General features: G+C 51.0%; 6 protein-coding genes across 6 annotated transcripts; 3 read left to right on the top strand and 3 right to left on the bottom strand.

The window, feature by feature from the left end:
* Positions 1-185: 185 nt before the first annotated feature.
* On the top strand, positions 186-2,949 carry Z518_00986 (uncharacterized protein; the record flags this gene model as incomplete). Its single annotated transcript, XM_013421587.1, has 2 exons — positions 186-1,271; positions 1,348-2,949. 2 exons carry the CDS (start codon positions 186-188, stop codon positions 2,947-2,949), a joined length of 2,688 nt encoding a protein of 895 aa, XP_013277041.1.
* Positions 2,950-4,220: 1,271 nt separating this feature from the next.
* On the bottom strand, positions 4,221-6,139 carry Z518_00987 (uncharacterized protein; the record flags this gene model as incomplete). Its single annotated transcript, XM_013421588.1, has 5 exons — positions 4,221-4,394; positions 4,443-4,614; positions 4,676-5,408; positions 5,461-5,979; positions 6,064-6,139. 5 exons carry the CDS (start codon positions 6,137-6,139, stop codon positions 4,221-4,223), a joined length of 1,674 nt encoding a protein of 557 aa, XP_013277042.1.
* A 2,444-nt stretch (positions 6,140-8,583) lies between these two features.
* Z518_00988 (uncharacterized protein) lies at positions 8,584-9,650 on the bottom strand (the record flags this gene model as incomplete). The annotated part of the gene is made up of 3 exons (XM_013421589.1): positions 8,584-8,817; positions 8,896-9,366; positions 9,453-9,650. The coding sequence occupies 3 exons, from the start codon at positions 9,648-9,650 to the stop codon at positions 8,584-8,586; spliced, it is 903 nt and encodes a 300-aa protein (XP_013277043.1).
* A 582-nt stretch (positions 9,651-10,232) lies between these two features.
* Z518_00989 (uncharacterized protein) lies at positions 10,233-11,165 on the bottom strand (the record flags this gene model as incomplete). Its single annotated transcript, XM_013421590.1, has 2 exons — positions 10,233-10,584; positions 10,645-11,165. The coding sequence occupies 2 exons, from the start codon at positions 11,163-11,165 to the stop codon at positions 10,233-10,235; spliced, it is 873 nt and encodes a 290-aa protein (XP_013277044.1).
* A 274-nt stretch (positions 11,166-11,439) lies between these two features.
* Z518_00990 (uncharacterized protein) lies at positions 11,440-11,960 on the top strand (the record flags this gene model as incomplete). The annotated part of the gene is made up of 2 exons (XM_013421591.1): positions 11,440-11,533; positions 11,593-11,960. The coding sequence occupies 2 exons, from the start codon at positions 11,440-11,442 to the stop codon at positions 11,958-11,960; spliced, it is 462 nt and encodes a 153-aa protein (XP_013277045.1).
* Positions 11,961-13,587: 1,627 nt separating this feature from the next.
* On the top strand, positions 13,588-13,776 carry Z518_00991 (uncharacterized protein; the record flags this gene model as incomplete). Its single annotated transcript, XM_013421592.1, has 1 exon — positions 13,588-13,776. The coding sequence occupies one exon, from the start codon at positions 13,588-13,590 to the stop codon at positions 13,774-13,776; it is 189 nt and encodes a 62-aa protein (XP_013277046.1).
* Between the last annotated feature and the right edge of the window lie 363 nt (positions 13,777-14,139).

The raw sequence follows: 14,139 nt of genomic DNA on the forward strand, positions 1-14,139 counted from the left end.
AAGGGAGGAAGCAGTTTGGTACATCAGTCTTCAAATCGATGAAGGGACCCGGGATCAACATGATCGCCCCATAACTCAGGGACGAGACCAAGGCCGACCGTTATCGAGAGCGAAGAAGCCTGGATATTATTATCATCGCCATAGAGTCGCTCTGCCGTCATCCGGCCTTTTTCTTCTATCCCAGGATGGCTTGCTGCATCTTCACTGCATACTTCATGAGCCGCATCATTAAGGCATGCGAGCTCTTCGACATCCGCCTTCTTGACATTAAATACAATGACTTTGATCCAGATGCCGAGTTCACTCCTGGATTCGAATCGAGGACCTCCCTAGGCCACCCCAGATACAATTCAAGACACAAGACGAACGATGTCAACAATGAACCCCGGGATCCAAAGTCAGAACCTCTGACGACCACGCGTCTGTTTATCAAGGGAATGACTTGCTCTGCTTGTGTCTCTACATTGACTCACGCCTTGACATCTCACCCATCTGTCATACGAATCAATATATCTCTTGTGCTTTCACGGGCAACAATCATCTACAATTCGCATGGAACAAGCATCCACGATCTGATATCTCTGGTTGAAGATGCAGGATATGGAGCCGAAGTACTTGGACAAGGAAATAATGGCTCCGCCGCCGACAATCTGCGGCTCGTCAGGAGGGATGAAGAGCTTCAAGAACTAAAGAAAGCGTTCAACGGAGCGGCCAAATGGGCGACCTGTATCACAATGGTTGAATGGGTGCGGAAGATGAACATCAATACCGCAATTGCCCCGATCCTGGATCCAATCGCTCTCCTATTTGCTCTTGTTATTGCTTGCTACGACCAACTCTTTCACGCAAGATGGATTCATCGAAATGCTTGGGCAGCCTGCTACTCCAAGAGAGGACTCCAACTCCCAACCCTTTCCATGGATACTCTTCTGTCACTTTCGCTTTTGCTCAGTATAGTCTTGTCGCTGTTCAACATTGCGCTTTACGGTTTATTGGACCCGCAGAGAAAGACGTATTTCTTGTCTACATCGTTTCTCACAGTGGTCATCAGTGGAGGAAGATATCTGGACGTCACTTTGAAAAGGCAGGGCGCGGCCGGTTTTGGCAGGCTACTTGGATTGCAAATGGACATGGAGTGGGGCACATTCTTGGTTGAAGGACGGATACGCAAGAACGGCGATGATGCCGAAGTAGATGGATCTGTCGAGTCTGGATTGGTGAGTGATCTTCCTCCGGCAGCTTCCCGTTCCAATCTGCTTGAACCCCAGACGGTCAGTCCGGGCTGGGAGACCTTCCACGCGCTTGCTACTCCTGGCTGGGGCGAATCACTGACGAGGATCTTTACAGACTTCCATTCCCGCTAGTCTCCTCGCCCCTATTGATGTCTACCGCATCCCGCCTCAAAGCCTCATTCCCTGCGATAGCTATGTCATCCGCGGTGCCTCTTTGGTGGACGAATCCAACATGACCGGCGAATCGATCGCGTGCCGCAAATCTGTCGGCGATTTCCTCATGTCCGGAACACGGAATCTCTCTGACGGACTCGTGGCTGTTGTCTTGAAAGGACAGACCGAATCGAGCCTCGAAAGAGTAGTCGAAAGTATTCAGGCGTCAACTGAGTTGAAGTACGAATCAGCTCAGAACTCTACAGATGACAGCCCAGACAAGTCCCTGGTGGATATTATGACCCGCTACTTTGTATCAGCCGTCTTGATACTCACCTCTCTCTGCTTTACGTTCACCCTTTTCACGTCGACAACTTCCATATCACGGATTGACCGCCTCAACATGTCTTGTGAACGAGCAATGGCAATCCTAGCAGCAGCTTGCCCCTGCGCCCTTGGTCTGGCAAACCCTTCTGCCATCATGGCCGGGATCGATGCATGCTACGCCCATGGTGTCTTAGTGCCCGGTGGCTCCATGGCACTTAAGAAGGTAGCCAGACTAACGCACATCGTCCTCGATAAGACGGGGACTTTAACTGACGGCCGACTGCAGATTTCGGATGTAGTCTTTGCACAACCATTTTACTCGGATCCCCAGAAAAGGGAGCTATTATATAGTCTTCTCTGTGCAGCTGAGAGAGACGAGGCTCAGACCCATCCAGTGGGCAGAGCCGTTTTTCAATGGTGTCTCAGACAGCTACAGCTACAGACACATGCACGGCACGATGGGCAGACGAAACCGCCAATGGCGAACGAATCAGGCACAGCTTCAACAAGGAACATCTCCGCCGCGCCCGGCAAGGGGATCTCCTGCGAGGTTCACGACGTCAATAATATATGGTATACTGTACACATCGGCAGCGAACGTTTCCTCACCGAGTACGACATCAATATTCCTCCTTCAGCACAAGACACGACAACAATTGTGCACTTCTCCCTCGACCACAAATACGCTGGCACATTTACACTCCAAGACAAAATTCGCTCGTCTGCACCAAGTGTGATCGAATCTCTGAAATCACTCGGCTTATCATTGACAATGCTGACAGGCGATTCTGAGATCGAAGCACACCGAGTCTCTTCCGAGCTGGCGATCCCTGTGCTGGCTGCGAAGTCGCTCCCACATGAAAAGAGAACGCTTGTCGAATCGTTGCAGACCCAATCCGATTCAAGAACCAAGAATATTGTCGCAATGCTAGGCGACGGCTTGAATGATGCTCCTGCTCAAGCAGCGGCCGATGTGGGAATTCTATTCTCCCTCTCTCCTTTGTCTCGGCCCCGCTCGCCCACGACGACCAGGACAGTGGCCCTGGGCACTTCCGCAGCTGACGTGATTCTCATGACTCCGGACCTCGCATCTTTGCCAAAGCTGATTCAAATAGCAAGGAAGACAGTTCAGCAAGCCCAGTGGAACATTTGGTGGGCAGTTGTCTACAATGCGGTTGCGGTTTCACTGGCAATGGGAGCCGGGGAATGGATTGGCTTGGGAAGTATCGATGCGTAGGTTTTGGCCTTTCCTATTCATTTCTTGTATCCCCTTGATTTGGATCCTCCCAACGTACGGGGACACGATAGTCTCACCAGGAAAGGACTGACAGGTTTGAATGAAAAGATCCACCGCCGGGACGATGATGGCGTTCTCCAGCATCACCGTGCTCGGCATGAGTTTGCATCTTCGTCAACGACTCTAGCGAAAACAAGGACGTGATTGGATGCCCACCTACGGCTAATGAAAGAAACCGCTGTCCGCCTCCACCGATGCTTCCCTTTCAAGAAGGACGATGTTTTGTTGACAAAGAAACGTTCATGCCACGCCCACTGAACCTGGGTGTTTACGCCAGCGCAGTACAGATGAGGCCTTTGTTCGAGTGCTGGTAGGAGCGTTAGTCCTTGAACTCAATCAAACCCGTGGAATATGCGGCCATCGCCGCAGTTACGAGAGACAATGGCGTCGATAATTGAACTGCCTAGGGGATGCTGGTAGAGTCTCACAAAAGCCCCGTTCGTCATGGCAATATCGAACTGGGCACAGATGGGTCTGACTAGGATGGGCATCGCCTTTTGGTGACTTCTGAGCTGAAGAGATTAAGGCTACCCGACCGCTTGACGACCAGAGCCATCATGCAAATTCTCAATCCTCCTTGTCGGCGCGACCATTGCCCTAATGGATCGTCAAGCCACTCTCTGCGCTGGGAAGCAACAGAAACTCTCTTACCCCTGATTTTCGAGTCCAGATTTCTGACCATCGTCCTGTGGAACTTGAGAGCGTATTTTGCCAAACATGAGAGGTTGAGGGAATAGTGCCCTATTCATAGACAGCACATCGTTTCCCATAGTTCCTTTTGCCATGGATTCAGTGCCAATGTGAGAGACATGCAAGCCATAAAGAAAATTCGGCGAGCACACACACCTGGAAGAGGACAGGACAACCCTCCTCGAGACCCATCCATAAAAGTTTTACAAGATCGAATATAATCTGTGGACTTGTCGAGGGTGAGTTACAGCAAGGACCGTACACTTCTCCTGAGTAGACCTATGCTCTTCCGTAGTTCAGAACTGATCCAAAATCTAACGCAATGGGGGAAATTTTGTATCGCGTTATTTCTGGAGGTGGGTCGGCCTTAAGTCAACTACATAAAGTTGACGATCAGTTAGAAAACTTTTTTTCATGTCTATACATTCAAATCATTCGGCTGGACCGTTTTCCATAGAGCAATCCTCTACAACGTCCTCAAACGTAACAAATCATTCGCCGTATCGATCTAGTTTTAGACTTCACCACCTCGGGGCGTTCAAAATCAGGCCCATTAAACAACCGGCGATCAAGCCCGTAACAGGTACCGTGATAAACCATCCGAAATAAATCCATGCTACAAGTCGCAGATTGATACAGCGCCAGTCGCCATTTGCGAGGCCCACACCGATGGCGGCGCCAGCGATACATTGAGTCTGTGCGTTCGTTAATCTTGGGGTCCGGGGTTGTAGGGAGAAACATACGGTTGAAACAGGTAAGGCCAACTTCGTCGCGATGAGCACTGTAATTGCGCTGCCCAATTCCATGCAAAATCCGCGAGAAGGAGACATGAGCGTGAGGCGATTTCCTAGGTTTCGCATGACCTGATAGCCGTAAGTCATGAGGCCAAGGACGATGGCGGCACCCCCGAAAGCTCTGTAACATTTTTCCTGATTAGCTATGGGGTCGCTTCCATCCAGGCGCAAACATTACTTACAGCACCCACTCCTGGACGTGTACTTTATTCTCAACTTTCCCAGTCTGCCATATCAGATACGCCGACGTAAACGGCGCAATGGCATTGGCAACATCATTGGCGCCATGAATAAATGATGCAGATGCAGCAGTCAGAACCTGAAGTGCGCTATACATATATTCGGCCCTGTTGTCGAATCGGTTTGTCCGGGCGTGCATGTCTTCAATATTCCAGTTGAGGACCGCGCTGCGCTTTTGCATTTTAATGACATCTTGTTCAACGCCATGGAAGACGATGCGCTTAAACCACCATAGAAGAACTGGAAGGCTGTTCCAAGGACCCAAAGGCCGAGGAGGAATACCGGGAGGTTGAGGCGTTGGACGTATGTGGACCTCGCTTTTTTCAAGGTCGGAGATTGTTGGCGAAGATTGAATGGCCTGGAGGAGATGTTCGGATGCACGGAGACAGTCGAGTTCTTCGAGAGTGAGATGTCCCTGGTAGTAATCTTTGATATTGAGGCGATTGATGCCAGGAGGAGGTGGTGGTGGTATGGGACGTTTCAGAAGCAATGGACCTTTCCAGATGAGATACCATCTTAGCTGCCAGTCTTCGTCCATGATGCGCCGCCACAGGTAGGGCAGGAGAAAAATCGTCTGTAGCGCTGTTACTCCTGCTGCGACGGACAAGACACATATGGTAACTTGAGTGCCGTTGAGGTTGACATCTAACTGAATTCCCTTCCAGACGACAAGCACTGTGGGATAGATGAGCTATAGCATCGAAACAAAGAGGGGAGGGAATCGTACTTGTCAAGGCTCCGATTGTGAAGAAGGTATAAATGGGAATCGAGTAGAACGCATAGGTGACTGCACGCTGGCGAATCATGACAAAGTACTTGGTGATCAAGAATAAGGTCGCGCCGAAGACACCGGCAATTCCAGGGGCAATTGCCCATGCTGCAAAGACTTGCGAGACCCCCGTCCAGCCCCAGTTGATCTGATGGATTCCAACCGACGCCGTTCCGGCTCCGACGAGCCCTCCCATGATCGAATGCGTGGTGCTGACGGGAAGACCAAACCGAGTGGCAACGGTCAAGAAAGTTGATGATCCGACAATGGCGCACATCATCGTCAGGAGAAGCACCGACGGCTGACCTTCGTACAGAAACGGGTCGATTATCTTGGTACGAATAGTGTCTGCCACTCGAGAACCGACAGCGACAGAACCAGAAAATTCCATACAAGCGGCAATCACCAGGGCTTGTTTCAATGTCAACGACCGTGATGACACGGATGTGGCAAATGAGTTGGCTACATCGTTGGCGCCTGGGTAGGGTCAGTCATTCAATGAGCCAGAAATACGTCCTGGTCGGTCGGGCACGAAGGAAAAAGAAGAAAACTAGAGCATACCAATGTTCCACGCATCGAGAAAAGCGAAGATAGTGGTCAGGGCAAAGATGTAACTATATTGGTGAAGGACGGCCATTAGAAGGGTCCCTCGGCCTGCCAGTTCATTAGCGACCACAGAGAGATTGGCGTATGTTAGCCTAACGTACGCGACTCAGAGAGACGGGCGATAAGAGGTATCTAGGCCAACGTTGAAACCATGGACCGAACCATGATGATTTTTGATGTTCGATGGTGAATTGTTGAGTCTTTGGACATTTGAATCACTACCGACATGGAAGGGGTCAGTAGAAGGAAGCCAGAGGCAATATTATAAGTGGTCAGCACGAGCCCTCTCAGAGTGCGTGATAGCTTCTCCGGCATCAAAGTACCTCAACAGACGATAGGGGATATGGCAAGTTTCTCCCCCAAGGCTTGGGGGTTATTGGCACACATGTACCTGTTGTGCAAAGAGACCAACAAAAAGCGGCTTACCCTCCCACGTGTACCGGGTGTGAAATGCTTGGCTCTTGGGAGCCGCTTCACAGGTACTAGCAGCTTCATGGCGCCCATTCGTACCGAAGCACCACGCGGGGGGTGTGTATGAATTCCCGCCACATGAGAATCAAAGGGTGCGTTATTGCTGTACCTACTGCTGCTTGAGGAATACGCCTCTTTCACGTCGCCTTATTTAGTGGGGGAAGGCTTTGTGGCTCGGGAACCAGTGAACAGCCAGCTTTGAAGCCCGAGATGTCGGATTTGATGCAGGGGAGGTTAAGTTGAAAGCTCCGAACGTGAATCGATCCGAAGGACTTGACAGCCTGGAGCGAATTCGAGCAGCTTTTCCCATTAGATGTCACATAAAGTGGTGGGATGAGTAGACATTTGTCATGGGATCGAAACACCTCCCACACCAAGGAACCATCTTTTCGAGGTCGAGACGCATGAAGAAGGCTGGGGCTAGGCGCCAACCTCGGCGTGTCGAATTGGTGACCTTTGATTGTCTCAGAATCCTGCTCTTAATTTTTGCTTCTTGTCCGCTCCCTGGAAAGACCTGCAAATTGTGTTCAATAGTGCTCCCCTCATTTCCATCTCACATGCTACGGTTGAGGGACGGAAGGAAAAGTGCTGTGGTGTGAGGCGGGTTAGCTACGTGTCTTTGCTGGGTCCATTCTGGAAAGTCATGGGAAGCTGACGTGTAGCTCTTCTCCTCAATGTCTCCGAATTGTTCACCCGGATCTGACACGGCGTTGGGAGATAACTGACCTTCGGCTCATTTCACATACATGCGGCATTGAGGTCTAGGGGGGGAATTAAACGCGCTTATCGCCAAATAATACATCCATTGGAGTCCTCACGGTGCGTTTTGTTTGTCTCTGATGCGGTGACCTTCCAAACTCTTCATGGCCTCTCATTCCTTAGTGTCGACACAGCCATAATTTGGATTCCATCGGAACGCAAAACCCGACATCACGGCTCCGTCTTCCGTGTAAATGGAGAACTTCAATCCACTGACTGGACTAGCCTTGGTGCTGTCGGTGATGATGGTACCTTGATTGGTTGTGACTTGGCTGGGATTGTGGGAGAAGCTGTGACCTGGGTTGCTCATGGAGGTACATAAATTCCCTACCCACCAGCGAGTCAAAGCAAATTTTCTTGAGGAGACTAGGACCTGTTGGAACTGACACGCCAACCCGGAAGTTAGAGATACCAGCATGAATCAAACATCAATGCAACGTCCTCATTCTCATCTATGGCGGGAACATGGTAGCTGGCGCACTCGCCATCCACTTCGCACGATTGTGAGTATTTTAGATAGCTCACATAAGTATTGTACGCCGAAAAACTATGCTGACAACGACGTACCAAGTCTGGTCAAAAAATGATCACTACCTCCTTTCCAAAACACTTTCAGATGATGAAGGTCCCAGTGCGACTCTCATCTATGACTGTGCATCTTTATCTCCAGGGTCACTCCCTTTGCTGTTCACGAGCATCCAGCACACTCCCGAGGTTGGCGAACAAATCCGAGTCGCGTCAAATGGTCAAATCACTACCTATATTCGACACCCGTCGTCATCGCGTCTAGGGCAGCCATCTGCGCTAACGCCATCGGCCCCCAAAGTTGGCGTTTACTGCATCTATCAGGCGAGGACTGCCCTCGACAAGATGTCAAGTCGATATTCTATCTTGGGTGCTCTCTTTCTGGCCAGCCGTATATCTTTGGAGGACAGTGGTGTGAAGTACAGTCAGACGACTTCAGATTTGGCACAAGATCGGCAGAAGTCTCCAGAAAACTCTGGTTCGAAGGCAAGTGGAAGCCACATCCACAACGAGTGTGGCCAGACAGTCTCCTGGGTGTCATTTGGGGGATGCAACCGATGCAGTGAGAAGCTGATCCATCGAGTTGACGAGACTAAGTGGGCATGAAACCTATCTTCTTGCTGGATATCAAAGGAATATCCCTTCCAGTCAACGTTCAATCGCTCTGGTGTACACGAGCCCCGCTCACTCTAAGACGTCCAGCTAACTATACGGCCCAGCCTACTCTCGAACCAGCACAAAATCGTGTTCCAATGTCCAAAATCCGAGTGACTTCCGGCCTTCGGCATCTGTTCTCTCAAACATCTCCATGGCATACTTTTCCGCCAGTGCGCGATCTTCCGACCAGTTGAACCGCTTGATGAGACTCTTCTTCACCCCAAAGACCGGATCATGCCCGATATTGACGCTATCATACGAGTACAATGCCGTGGTCAATCGGACACAGTCTGGATGCTGTAAGACGAAATGCTTCCCATTGCATCCCGAATTAGCCTTCATTCAACCGTGCTCTGTTGGGGAAAGGGCACCTACCACATGAGCTGGCCTCACATTCGTCCTATTCAACAGTCGCAATAGCGTCCCCACAGGCCCATCATGTGGGATCGGATAATCGACGGCGCGCACCCCGACCAGCGCGAACCTCCCTTCCTCGTCTGTGTGGAAGATGCCTCGACAATCCGGTTCGTCCTTCTCCGGATCCTGCATGTCGTAGAATCCGTTTCCATTGGTCTCCCACACATCCACAGATACACCAGACAGTCGATTCCCGTCTGTGTCTGACACAGTTCCGCGGATGAGCATGGGCTCTCCAATCGCCCCCTTGGACGCAATGGACTGGCCGTTTTCGAAGTCATAGGCCTCGTTGTGGAAGGGGCCCAGAACAGACGATTCCGTAGCCGTACGGATTACTGGATTGTTGATGGCATCTACCAGTGCCGATATGCCGAGAACATCGGACAGAAGAATCATCTCTTGTCGGTCTGGTGTGCAGAATTGGCCCACCTGGGTAAGAATCCCCCCAAAATGAAACGTTATTTTTGGTCCAAGCAGCGATGATAAGTTCCGGCAGGCTGTGTGTATGTACGAACCTTGGTCAAATACTGCCACGCTGATTCCCATTCCGCCGTTGTCAATCTTGTCTCACGAACAAAGTCGTGCGAATGCTGTATCAGCGTGGAGAAGACAAACTTCAGCCTCTCGCTCTCGATATTCGAGCCGATCTCAATGACATGGGGGGTCAGATTTTCGACCGTGAGGTCATCTGCCGAGAATATAGGGGTTGTCATCTCGGTCCCTGCCGATTTCGTGCGCCCGTCTTTGTCTTTTTTGGGGCTTCCAGGCATACAATGTTCTGAAGACCTGTTTCTCTTAAATACACACTCTATTTCATACGGCTTCCCGGTCTACCTCTGGGGCCGTTGTATACCGACACCGACACTCCAAGAGGAGTAACGAACCGTCGAGTACTGGGTCAGGCCACGCAAAAGGGAACTAATCCGGTAGAGGAACCACAGCCGCTTTGTTCCCCACCAGTGAAATCCCCAATCTTGATCGAGAAATATGTATTTACAATGCTAGCTTTTCTTTTCGTTCTTTTTTTGGGGGGCCGGAATACAAGATACTAGCGGTGTCTACGGAACGTTCCGAGAAAACCACGGCAGCCATATTACAAATGCGGGGTGGCGAAGGAGGGATAGCACTTGGTATCTCGGGCACTGACTCAGGGCCAGCAAAGGGTCCAGAAACAGGTGAACACATGTCTTGCAAATGAATGACTTCGGACAAGCCGCGAAGTATAGGCGAAAGACCCTCGATTACACGTGAATCGACTGCCCAGCTTTTCCTTTGATTGACATCTGATGTAGGTTTTATTTCGCCGGCGCAAAGTCCTCCTTATGCTTTGCCACATACTCAGCAAATGATGTTGGATCTCTCCCGGTGTACGTCTTCACGTTCTTCGAAGCCACCGCATACAACTCCTCAGGAAACCTATCACTTATATCTCCTTGATCAAGTATCCTGGCAAGGTACTCTGCAACGGGGGCCGGGACCTTCCCTTTCGCGAGCTCGAGGTATTGCTCCTTGGTGATGTGGTTAATCTCGATCGGCTCTCCTGTCACTCCCTGGATGGTTTCCCAAAGGGTATTGTGCGTCATGATCTCAGGCCCATGGAGGTAGATAACCTCAGTCTGAGACTGGGATGGTCGATCGACGAGGACGCTACCACAAACCCGTCCGATGTCTGCGGGTCGATGGGATCGAAGATGTTCTCATGGCCACGAAGGAGGTGGACTTGCAGGGGCGATTTGGATTTGTCCAGATCGTTTTTTTGCCGGGTTGCTTGCGAAGACACCTGGACGCACCGCCGTCAGCGCTAGTCCGGCGTCTTGGATCGCGATTTCGGCTTGGGCATGGTAGAATGGGATGAAATCGTTGGGCTCGATGGTGCGCAGGTCCCCTTTGACGGTACGCGAGGAGAGGAGGACGACATACTCAACCCCAGCGTCTTTCATGGCTTGGACAGTGGATTTCATGACTCCGGGCCCGCGTTGCACATAAGTGAAGGCTGCCTTTGCACCGGATTGCTTGACGGCATTTGCTACCGATGCTGGGTCTGAGAGGTCAGCTTGGGCGCGAGTGTAGCGGCCTTTCTCCTCCTGTTCTGGGGTTAGGCCTGCAATGGGCTTGCTCGTGTCTCTCATAGCGAGCCAGACTTTGGCGCCGCGTGCATGGGCTTCCAGGGCCGCACCACCGCCAACTCCTCCCGTCGGTCCAAAGATGATAACGCTGTCGTACTTCATGTCAGATATTTTTGAACTCGAAACTGGATAGTGGTCGAGGGGTCCTGAAAACATAAAGCAGATTTAGCTGATTTCAGCCAGCCCCTTTATGCATTCAACGGAGCTGGCCACGGAGCTGGCCTCGGAGCCTAAGGCCTCTAGTGAGTGACGATTCTCCTACCCCGCGACTTCGCCGATTAGGAAATTTTTCGGAGCCCATTCTTCAACTTTGACGTTCCTTCAAAGTTCTTTGTGGATGAACAATACCATTGTCTAGGTAGTTGACTAAATGACCATGGCTGCTCACCACACCGTTCCAGTTCTTCTGTGTGGCAGACGCGAAGATATCGCTTCGGTTGTCATGGCTGAGCTACGGCCGAAGTATGAAGGTACGGACATTGGTCAAGCTCTCCCGATCCAGAGATCTTCATGACTGACAGCGAGAAAGTGGTTCAATGCATCATGAGCCCCGACGACGGATTGATCAATCTTCCTCTCACCTTGTCGGGATCCAAGCCGAGGAATCCTGAAAGCAATTTGGGCTCAAGGGACTTTTCACGAACCCCTCGGGCAGTGGTTTTGGGCGGTGGCTATGATGATGCTACAGTTGAAATGTTGCGAAAGACCGTAACGGAGACAAAGGGGGCCAGAAAAGTGCCTTGGTTGAAGGCTGATCAGGGAAAGACTGCGGCAGGTCCTCCACCAGGTTCTGAGGGTTATCCCGTGTCTGTCGCAACTCGGGTGAAGGAATCGCTTGATAGCTTGGAGAAAGAAGGAAAGTTGGAGGGAAATGAAGATGGAATCTTCACATGGTGAAATCACCCGATGGGGGCAGCTTAGCGTAGTTGAGTGGGTTCCCAATATGCAATACATGTCTTCCTCGAACGCTTCGTAATTGAAACCCGATCGCTTCGTAACGTCTCCGGGGTCTGTTATTAAATCCGTCGCAGACAAGGTATTCTTCCATCGTGCCGAATGCCATTCCTGCAGCAATATGCCTGAGTTCGCATGCCGATTCATAAGTGGACCGAGATACAGGATCGAGAAGGGAGTGATTGAATCTAACGAGGCGCAAGCTACAAAAAAGGCCACAAAGGCCGCGGTGCACGTGACTAAGCCAGTCTCAATATGGACTGCCAACAAGAGAGGTATATGGGACCGAAAGGAGGAATTCGAAGACACTCAGCGGCAACCTCACAGATTTCAGTCGTGACAGGGAAGTTAGTTTGTTAACTTCGTACTTGGTTGCAGCCGCGGATACTCTGGCGTGGTCTGTCCTAAATCTAAATAGTCGCCGGAATAGCAAAATTCGACCGGCCTGCCAACGATTTTAGGTCCATCTTCCGGGAGATCCACTGTCGCAGTCTCCGGCTCCTTTGAATATGTCTGTTCGAAGAGACAGATGGTGTTCCGGAGACAGACTCGAAAGTGGTGGGAGCGGACTGCTTTACACGACTTAGTGCACTCGATATTCATCAGAACCACACTTTGATTGTTATCGCCATTTTCATACTGACTTCGTCCCGGCTGTCGGTAATGATCACAAACGGCGAACACGGGGAGCAAAGATCCCTTGCCGCGCTCACCAAGCTGGCACCGACTCAGACATCATGGGGGAGATGTGTTGGTGACATGGAACTGGAGAGTCTCAGCGGTTTCTGCAATATGAGACGTGAGAGCCTCGATCTCAGGCAGCCCACTCTCTTACCTTTTACACGGACGATATTTCGCCGCAGCAGCGTTTCCCGACGGAGCCTAGGCACAAGGCCTCCAAACTGGGAGTTGAATTCCATCCGAGTTCATGCTTATGGTGTTGCCCGCTTCAAGGTCAAGTCTCGACACTCTTCGTGCTCAAGCCAGGCCCAAACCAGGCCCCTGGACTGTCACCTAATATTCCGAATAACATGCTCAGCACGTTTCTGGACTACGCTCCTTTTGATATCATTTCCGGATTGGGAGTGGTCGAAGAAGAGAAAGGCTGGACGAGTTGGAGAATGGAATACTCCTCATGGCGAATAGACGCAGAGGAGGGAGATAGATGTCTATGAAAGGAGCACAAGATTGCCCTGGACATCCATTATAGAAAACCAAATTCAGACGACTTCTTGGTTAACACCTTTCAGCACAGCAGAAACATTATCTTCTTTCAAAAAATTGCCTGCCTCCTTCACACCGGCGTCATGTTCAAGAAGAATTAACTCAACGACGCTGTTGGCATCGACTTGCCGGGAAACTGCAGCCGCGAGCAGCCGAGTTCGGCTTTGGCCACTTGCTCCCAAACGCGATCGAGATGGAATTCTTTGTCCATATCCTCCACCCTGGACGACTCCGAGCATGAGGATTTTGGCCAACACATGCCTACAATACATGTCCCCGGGATCTGGATATCTTGGTCATCAGTGGACCACTGCTGAGTCACCGGCCCGAGGCGTCGTTGAAGTTCATGGCCGAAGCAACGGAGAAAGATCAAGGTCATTATGACCATCTGCGTGGGAAGTCTCTGGCTAGCCGACAGCGGGGTGCTGAAGGAGAAGAAAGCCACGACGAATCGATTCGCGATCCCGCTCGCCGAGCACAGCTGCACCCTGAGGCCAAATGGGTTGACCAACGCTGGGTCGTCGACGAGGAATAATGAGCTCAGAGTACTGTGGGGGAGAACATGGTTGTGCCGGAGTGGGACGACCTAGAGTTTAGACAATGAGAACGCGTTCCTTAAGCTTGCGATTCGTCAGAGAGCTCAGTTCCAACGCACTAGCATGCTGGCATGTGATTGGCAATGTCAATCAAATCCTCGGAGTACAACCTGATCTGTAAAATGCGGCAGCGATCGAGTCCCTAAGCAGGGATAGCTACCCCCATATAATCCTGCTTTTTCGATGGTATCTCCTAAATCACGTGCTGGGAGAGGGCAAATCCACAACACTTCCGGCCGACTACCTCAACAGCGGCAAGAAACGAGCTTGGTGAATCACAATATCATCTGTCTTGGGAAAGA

Source organism: Rhinocladiella mackenziei (assembly GCF_000835555.1).
Source record: "Rhinocladiella mackenziei CBS 650.93 unplaced genomic scaffold supercont1.1, whole genome shotgun sequence".
Taxonomy (NCBI): Eukaryota; Fungi; Ascomycota; class Eurotiomycetes; order Chaetothyriales; family Herpotrichiellaceae; genus Rhinocladiella; species Rhinocladiella mackenziei.